A 9,293-nucleotide genomic window follows, 5' to 3' on the forward strand; every position below is an offset into this window, starting at 1 on the left:
ACGTAACGAACGAAACACATCAGCTTCAAAGTATCTCTTGATTGAGCCGCATCGCCGTACAGCATGCAATTAGTATGGAAGAGACTCATTTCGTACACAAGAGATACAGCCAAAGCAACTATTTAAATGTTGTCGTGCAGAAACAGACAACGCAGCACCGCAATGCGAATCGTAAAAACTTTATAGTTTTACTACCGCAGCACAATAAACAGCCGTATCAACATATGATTGCAGCGAATAATGTTAACAGAAGCCTTAAGTATCAATGGAGTCATAAAGATATTATATTCTATTGATACTTGATAGCAGCTATCGTAGCACAGCTAGAGTAAGAATATGTATGGGAGCTACCAAATCAAAGCGCGTTGACACTTAAGCCACAACAGCAGTCGTCGCTAGAATCGAACGCACTCATACAAAAGTAGCTACAGAAATATTATAACATGTAACAGAAGCGTCGGCAGCGGCACCAGCAGCAGCTAGAGTACTGTTGGAAATAATTGCAGCAGCGTTATGAATACTATGTACAAAAGTTGTTGCACAGTTCCAGCAGCAGTCGCAGCTATAAGAGTACTGTGTGCACTGTTACAGCATCAGCCGTACCTATAGTAGTAGTGTGTGCACTGTTCCAGCATCAGTCGCAGCTATAGTTTTACTGTGTGCACTCTTCCAGCATCAGCAGTCGCTTCAGAAGTACTGTGCTCCATAGTAGCAGCAGTAGCAGCAGCAGCAGCAGCAGCAGCAGCAGCAGCAGCAGCAGCAGCCGCAGCCGCCGCACTGCGGAGGTCACCAGGTTCGCGGCAGTCGCCAGGCAGCAACAGCAGCGTCGGCACAGTCAAGGTCTGCGGGTCGTCTTCTCCCGACACGCTCCAGCGCAGCGCTCATTATGAAGGTAACCAGAATTATTCTTTGAAAAATGTTAAGAGAACTTAATCCGTCAAGAATATTGACATGTACTTGTGCATTTTCTCAAAGTCGACTTTTGGAACTCGTTACTGCCCGAAATTTGTGTCCATGTTGAAATCACTTTGTAATAGTTTTAGCACATATATGTACTAGTTTTGAGTTCAATAATTACGTCTTTATGAAATCGACAACGGTCAATTGTACAACCTACGTCTATTGTACAACTTTATTGTACTATCCATAAATTCACGATCTGGCGGCTCACTTTCGATTGAATGTGAAAATTACAGCGTATATATTGTGTACACTCATGTTGCTGACATAGGCTATTTTTGCAGTGTTCACTCGTATTAATATGCATGATTAGAAGGTGGGAAAAAAGCGTGATATTGATAAAGAGTGCTATAATATACATGCAAGAAACACGAAGAAATAAAATGCTATAACTACGAAGAATTTTATTTTAATAAAGCTGGCTTCAGCCATGCTGGGCTTGAAATGCCTATAGTTGATTTGTTCATGGAAGCTATTTAGCATTGAAACGCAAGTGTCATGAAGTAAACATTTAAACAAAACGGCTTTTCAGACGACGAGTAAGCAATTAAAAACAGAAATTCAGGCGCTTCTATTGTTATTTTGGGTGCAAATATAAGCTTATATAGCCATTATTTTTAACTCCCTTCTTGACGAGCTGGATAAGTCAAGTTGCAACGGTGGAAACTGCAACGCAGAGAAGTAGCGAGCCATATTTGCCAAATGGGCTTGATGATTGTCATACTCTGGAAGGATATTATGGCTGTGGTTACAAACGCATTCATAAGTGTTTTATACATCTTAAGAGTTTTAAATGTATGAGTACCTTGTACGTCTTGAATTCACTATAAAATATGGCGTAAGTTGTATAAAACAACGTAAGTCATTTGCCGGTGTCATTTGTGTTGTCTTGTATATTTACGCATCATTGTATCAATGAGCTTGATCAAATTTAACTTTCATTACTGTGAAAGTGAAGAGAAGTTCAACTTTATTGGAATTCTATATTACTCAAATAAGAAGCAAGCAGGGTCGGTCATCTATTTTCACCTAAATGCCGCCTATTGTGCGGCACAATAAATATATAATCTATATTCATGCTTGTGCTAATGTTTGAAACTCGCCATGCGTGTGCTTGCGTACGTACGTGATTGAGGATGTGTGTGAATGTGCCTGTGGATGCTCATAAATGAATATTTGAATGATTCATATATCGAAGGAAAAAGATTCCGTATCACAGGTAAAAGACTCCTAGATAATGTAGCCTGAAGAAAACTTAGAATCTTCCTCTAGTTCAAGTATTCATCCTCAAGTGTAAGTAGTCATCTTTACGTCGTGTATCGTGTGAGAGTGAATACACAGAATGAATCGGCGGAGGCTCTGGCGGGCGGTGCCGCGGCCTCGTCTGCCTGGGCCTCAGGCCACGGCACGGACGATGAACCCGGCTGCCTCAGCGAGCCGAAGGCAGACTTCATACAACGGCTATATAAATGCCTTCGACGAGCCACATTGGCGGCACATTTCATATATATATGAATGCTGGATGCCACATTAGTAAATTTTTGGTAATTTTTTCAGAAATATATGATTATGAGAGAATCACTTAGGAAATATGCACTCGACAGTATGTTTCGTAAAGCAGGTGAGCTATCACACAATGTCCAGAAATACTTATAAGTTACCATAATGATAAGAGAGATGAAGTCAAAATAAGGTAAGATGAGAGCTTTTCATGCCACCTAGTATTGACGAAGCTGGGTTCGGATTTGAGAGAGTGACTCTTCACTCTCACTTCTGCCAGGCAGTGAGAGTGAGGAGGAGGAGAGAGAGTGGCGGAGCTACTGATGCAAGGTCAAGCTGGTTGAACAACCCGACACTCGCCTCTGGTCAAAACAAATGCCTTGCTCGTGTGCCACCCACGATGACATTGATTAGCTGCAAGCTACCGGGCTTGTCTGGGCCAAGAGTAGTACAAATTCTTGTCTACTTCCACTTCACGAAATATTTTGGCAATTTTAAATTGTGCATGAAATTATTTTACTGTGATTTTATATTTTAATTATAATTTCAGGTCCATCTGGTGGCTTGGGTCGTTTTTGGTGTATACGCCTCCGTTTGCACCGGGCAGTTCCCCTCACTGTTTAGACAAGGACGTTTGTTCAACTTCGGAGCCTGGTCTGGGAGACAAGGTCCTTTCTTGAAGCGACATCCTATCCCAATTCGGCTGTACCGAGTGTACCCGCAACAGTTTCCTCAGTACGTCTTGACTCAGCAAAGTGAAGCCCAACCTGCAACTGTTCCACAGTCTGAGCCAGTACGTAGCAGTTACCAAACAGTACCATACGTGTGTCCACCTAATGATTTTGAAGCCGTGAAAAGCCTCAAGCTGAATAGTGATCCCTTTCTCAGAGGCACCCTACCAGTTAACTCTGGAATTCACACTTTACCTCTAGAAAGGCCTTCACATGTTGCATCAAATGATGGAAATTCTTTTAAGAACTTAGGTTTGGGTACCAGGAACCAAGTTACACAAACTCAGCCATTAGCATCAGCAATCTTGCCGCCGGCGTTAGCTCTTTCTGTTGTTAAGGATTCCATTGTTGCTCATCAAGCTGTCCCAGTACAACAAAACACTTTCGTTCCGGCTGTAGCGGTCCCAAAAGATGGATCTGTTGTTGAGTCTGTCATTCCCGTTGATATGTACGGAGTTTCTTCATCAATTGCAGTGGAAAGTGGCACAGAAGAAACTGTTGATGCAGGAACTGGAAGTGAAGAAGTAATCACTGAGGGAAGTATTCAAATTGAAACAGGGATAGATGAAGAATCTGGTGTTACAACGATTGTGCCGCCTGGCGATGAAGCGACTCCGAGTTCGAGCGACAGTGCTTCGCAATCCCATTTTCAAGTATTTACACCTCAGATAACTGACTACATGACAATAAGAGTTCCAAACATATCACCTGGCATTGTAGAAGAAAATAAACAACAAGTAATACCTGTTTTTAGAGTTGGTACATTCGATTTCAGCACATCTGAAGATAAAGTAACTAAGCTATCTGCCTCAACCTCGACTACACAACAAGAAAAGAAAAGTCCAGAAGAAAATAGAAATGAAGACATTACTACAGCAATTGATGAGGGCCCAATATCACTCACTAGAAACGTATCAAACAATCACTTATCACAAGGAGATATCACTGTCATCAGGAAGATATATCCATCGAACTTTACGAGTAACGGTCCCAAATTGAACGCCACAGAAGTCAACAGGGTCCAATTCAATATTGCAGCGCTGGTTAGCTCGAACAATAAATTTAAACAAACCGAAGAAGTCATTGAGACAAAATCTACACCATCATTCTTGGGCGAAGTTACGAAGGAAAAAGAACAGGTAAAAGACACCTCGATAATTCAGCCTGAAGAAAACTTAGAATCTTCCTCTAGTTCTTTCAGCGAATCACTCGACGATTTGAAGATTCTTCCTGAGCCTCCTCGCCCTCTTTTGACACCGATTGCTAGTCGCACGTCACCAACTTTCCTAATACAACGACTCAAAGAAAAGTTTCCGCACAAGGCTGTGAAAGGGGATTTTGTGCTTCCCGTTGAAACGGCAGAAATCCTTTCTCAGGGCGAAGATGTCGTCTTGCCTCTGCAAGAGGCATTGCCAGATAACGTGGCTGTAATCGAGATTCCCGACTTGCCAGCCTTATTTATTCGTCCTAATAACGAGGAGAAAGAGGTCGAAAAAGAAAAACTACTTGTGTTCAGCGGAGGAATCGGGCAACTTCCTCTTGAAGAACTGACGGAAACTAAAGCTTCTGCCCAAGTCGTGGTTCCAACGCCAGAGAAGTCGGTGAGTTGGCAATTACTAGCTACCGGTCCGTGTTTTCAGGCATCAAAGGTTTTTCTTATTTCTTTTTAGAATGTAATTCCAGTAGGAAATTATTATAAACGAATATGAATAAGCGCATAAGATTTGGTCGCCTGAGTACCGTTTGAGCACCAAACGAAGAGTTAGAAATACTTGTCATTCGGATGCGTATCTTGTTTGAGGCTTTATGAAATACCACATTTATTAATTTGGCATAAACTTCATTCGACCCTCTCGAAGCATTTTGATTTCAAATTTTGGTCGGTAATTCATACCATCGATAAATAATGAGAAAATTTTAATATAATAGATATCTTTCACTTGATTAAGTCAAACGACAATATCCTTTTCCTAGTATTCTTGCGTTAATCATTAAACTCCTCTTTTCCAGTTGTTTAGGTAATATCCAATAAAAACGTAATAGGTAAATCTCACTGAAAGCATTTTGGCAGATAATGTCTCACTTTAATCTTCCTAATTTTTGGTTCTCAGCCCAGCACGGAAGAGCCGGGGCGAGGCTACCGTTTCAGCTACAGCGTGGAGGACGACCACTCGGGCTCCTCCTACAGCAGGTACGAGAAGAGCGACGGTGAGCTCACCCAGGGGCAGTACAGCGTCTTGCTCCCCGACGGACGCACGCAGGTGATTCCTGGCCAAATCTCACACAAAAAGTTCCTATCTTTGACGCTGATAACGAAAATCTAATATATTAGCGCATGTTCACTGATCGAAAACAGTCCATCTGGAAATGACCAAGTAATAATTTTTCGAGTTTTCCGATTATCTGGAGGGCAAATATTTCATGCAATTTTGCGTCGATATTGTCTGAATTTGATAGATTTAGATAAATTTAGAAATTCCTGGAATAATTCTGACCAATGTTATGGCTAAGAAATATTGTGCTGGTAAGGTATCGTTTTGTTATTAAAATGAAAACAACTATGAGAAATAAATCAATTCGACTAATAATGTAAACTTGTAAAATTTAGAATTAGATATGCCGGGAAATTTACCCTCTATCAATTTCTTAGCGAATTAAAAATGGTTTTTTATACGTTTTCATGCACAAATGCAGCACAAACATTAAGCAGATCTAATTACAATAGGCTCCGATGCCTTCAAATTAAGGTCTCGTGTTGTGGAGTAAATACGCATCACTATGACAGTTTAATCCAAAGAAAAAACTTGTTGAATACCTAATTTAAAATGAATTTTTAATTGCCGTGCTGCTAATCTCACTTTCAATTTCGTATAAAAATGATCTAAAATTCATAATGAATGAAGTAATTTATGCTTTTTTTCCCTACAGATTGTAAAATTCTACGATGATGGACTGGGATACCACGCAGACGTCCACTACGTCTGAGGTCCTTGGACACTCACTACGTCGGTGACCACTGGAAGTCCCTTGCGTCTCAGACCACTGGACGTCCATGCTGTACTTATTCTACAGCTTTTGCAACCTTTGCCGTTATCATCTCACTAATGGAAGATGTTAACTACTTCGCCTGGACTTCTGAATAAAAGTTTTGTCGTTTTCGTTGGTTGTTTTCTATACACTTGTACCTAAAATCAATATACCACGCAGACGTCCACTACGTCTGAGGTCCTTGGACACTCACTACGTCGGTGACCAGTGGAAGTCCCTTGCGTCTCAAGACCACTGAACGTCCATGCTGTATCTCAGACCACTGAACGTCCATGCTGTATCTCAGACCACTGGACGTCTCCTACGTCTGAGGTCCTTGAAAGAACGCCACAAAAGAGGGCATTCAGGGATTAGTTCTTTAACTCACAATATTTCTCACTATCATTAAGTTATCAATAAACGTTCCCCCAGAGCCTCAGTGAGCGCACCACAGACCATACTTGTGTTTGTTCACATGTGCCAGGTAGGCGGAGGTGTCAATAGGAAAATCTTAATGCTTAGGATAACAGACAACTGTTTACGTTTCATGGTTTGACTTATTTTATGGATCAGGCAGGAATAGCACTAAGAATGTAAAAGTATGAAATTGTTCCAAGAGCAATAGATGGCCTAAACCGTTTAATTGATACATAATGACACACAAGTATTACATGTTATTATATAGAGGTATTAGCTTTATTAGGCCGTTAGATCTGCCACCGATTATTATTATCACAGAACATTCACAGCTTGCTGCGGTCTTGAACAAGCAATTCACTGCTCTAATTTTTGCTGTGCTTAACCGCCCGGCCTCCTTGCCTTGCCAGTTCTGAGCTGAACTGTCGTACATCGAACCCACACCTCTCTGCTCCATTCCTTGTCCTCTGAACTATAATCGCAGGGTCCCCCGAAATTCTCCCAAACCTGGAAAGTTTTTCACTTTGAAACGGCAAAATTTCACGAGCGTCAGTTCAGCTGTTTCTGTGACTCACTTCTTAACTGCGCAGCTATAGTGGCTTCATTAATATCATAAATGTCAGTGTGGCCGTTCCAAAATTAGGTTCTCCAATTTCTAGAGGAGTCAGTTAATCCGTTTCAAAATTGTATTTTCGGTAATAAATGGTATAATTCAGAATCAGTTGTATGTTCAAATGTTGTTCAAATAAATGATGTTGTAGATTAAACTTTGAAATTCCCCCAAATCTACAAATTATTTACCCTAGAACGACAATAATGCTGTTCATAAGTGTCATTCCAGCCTCTTCTGAGATAGAAATTGTATGAATAAATTTCTACATGTAACTGGACAAATTCTCCCAACCCTATAAATTTATTCACTTTAAAACGGCAAATATGTAGTTCAAATATCACTAGTATCAGTTCAGCCGATTCTGAAGTAGAATTTGTATAAATAATTTTTTAAATTTAACTTCAAAACTCTCCTATTCCTAGAAATGTGTTAACTTTAAAACGGCAAAAATGCCGTTAAAATTTCATTAAATTCCGTTTGGCAGTTTCTAAATAGATTTAGTACAAATAACTTCTTAAAATCATCTTGAAAATTTCCAAACCTCGGAATTTATATACTTTGAAACGGCAAAAATGTTTTTCAAATTTCACGAGTGTCAGTTCAGCCGTTTCTGAAATAGAATTAGAATAGATAACTTTTCAAATTCAACTTTAAAATTCTCCGAAACTTTATTTATTCACTTTAAACGGTAAAAATGCAGTTCAAATTTTCCGAGTGTCAATTCAGCCATTTTTGAAATATAGTTAGCATAAATAACTTTATAACTTCAACTTCAGCCGTCTCACTTCAGCCGGTTTGTTAATGCATTTTCCGGTTAAAACTTAAATGATTCAACACCAAATATTGCCTGACACGAGGATTTCATTCTTTTTTAACTGCGCAGTGGCAGCACAAATTTTTTAGATATTAGTTCACCCGTTTCAGAATTTGTGTTTTTCGTTGATAACTACAATGATGCAACACAAAATTTCACCTATAACAGAAGGAATTCATTCTATTCCTATTTGCGCTGTGGTTACATCAATAGCATTAATGTCAGTTCGGCCGTTCCGAAATTACTTTCTCCAATTTTAGTACGAGTCAGTTCAGCCATTTTAAAACTGCATCTTTGAGCATACCTTTCATGATTCATCAACAGTTGTATGTTCAAATGCTGTTCATATAAGGGACTTATTAGCTTTAACTTTGAAATTTCCACAAACTTTTAAATTTATTCAGTTCAAGACGGCAAAAATGGGTTTTAAATTTCATGAGTGCCAGAACAGTCGTTTGATTCAACTTCGTCATCGCTAAACCCTTTGTTTACGGACATATTATCAACGCTGCTATTATTGTCTCGCTGCAACAATCTGCCTGAATTGATCCTTGCCTCGCTGCAACAATCTGCCTGAATCTGAACCCGTTTCGCTGCAACGATCTGCCTGAATCGGTCCTTGTCACGCTGCAACGATCTGTCTTGATCGGTCCTTGTCTCGCTGCAAGCAATCTGTTTAAATTGGTACCCGTATCGCTGCAACAATCTGTCGGAATCAAGCCTTGTCTCGCTGCAACAATCTGCCTGAATCTGGACCCGTCTCGCTGCAACAATGTCTAAATCGGTACCCGTCTCGCTGCAACGATCTGTCCGAATCGGTCCAAGTCTCGCGGGCACTTCTCTCCGAAGCGGTCCTTGTCACACCGCCAAGTTGATGCACGAAGTTGCGACACCTCATCAAGTGGAGCTTGAACTTAAAATGGCCATCGTTGAGCCTTCAACAAAGTTAAAAAGTTAGTTAGTCAACTCATCACGGGCGTCTCAAGCCATTTCACTTGTTCAGGAAATGAAGTAAAAACTTAGCTGTCGAGTTTTACGTTTTTTTTTTTTTAATTTTCAGTTTTGTGGTAAATGTCGATCACTGAGTCCGCCATCATAAAGTGAAACTTAGAACTCAAGTATTGGAATTAAACGTCAATTCGTACATGTATGATTAATCTATAGAATAATTTCGAATAAAATTAATATTTCATAGAATTCGAAGGACTGCGGAGCTCTACAATTTGTGAGA

At 40.2% G+C, this 9,293-nt stretch overlaps 1 protein-coding gene across 3 annotated transcripts; it reads left to right on the top strand.

Moving 5' to 3' along the window:
* Positions 1-808: 808 nt before the first annotated feature.
* Positions 809-6,504, top strand: LOC108672706. Of its 3 annotated transcripts, XM_018160422.2 has the most exons (5): positions 809-892; positions 3,011-4,792; positions 5,303-5,452; positions 6,120-6,148; positions 6,388-6,504. In XM_018160422.2, the coding sequence occupies exons 1-5, from the start codon at positions 887-889 to the stop codon at positions 6,413-6,415; spliced, it is 1,995 nt and encodes a 664-aa protein (XP_018015911.1). In that variant the 5' UTR covers positions 809-886; the 3' UTR covers positions 6,416-6,504. The 3 variants fall into 3 exon arrangements, with proteins under 3 accessions (XP_018015911.1, XP_018015910.1, XP_018015912.1); XM_018160421.2 differs by lacking the exon at positions 6,388-6,504 and having other exon boundaries at positions 6,120-6,245; XM_018160423.2 differs by lacking the exon at positions 6,388-6,504 and having other exon boundaries at positions 5,303-5,382; positions 6,120-6,178.
* Positions 6,505-9,293: the final 2,789 nt, after the last annotated feature.

This window comes from Hyalella azteca, unplaced genomic scaffold (assembly GCF_000764305.2).
Source record: "Hyalella azteca isolate HAZT.00-mixed unplaced genomic scaffold, Hazt_2.0.2 contig336, whole genome shotgun sequence".
Classification (NCBI taxonomy): domain Eukaryota; kingdom Metazoa; phylum Arthropoda; class Malacostraca; order Amphipoda; family Hyalellidae; genus Hyalella; species Hyalella azteca.

Bases quoted from the DNA above. Each gene is read 5' to 3' on its own strand.
- LOC108672706 (XM_018160422.2), top strand. The intron at 4,793-5,302 runs GTGAGTTGGCAA...TTTGGTTCTCAG, and splicing joins TTCCAACGCCAGAGAAGTCG to CCCAGCACGGAAGAGCCGGG. The intron at 5,453-6,119 runs GTGATTCCTGGC...TTTTCCCTACAG, and splicing joins TCCCCGACGGACGCACGCAG to ATTGTAAAATTCTACGATGA.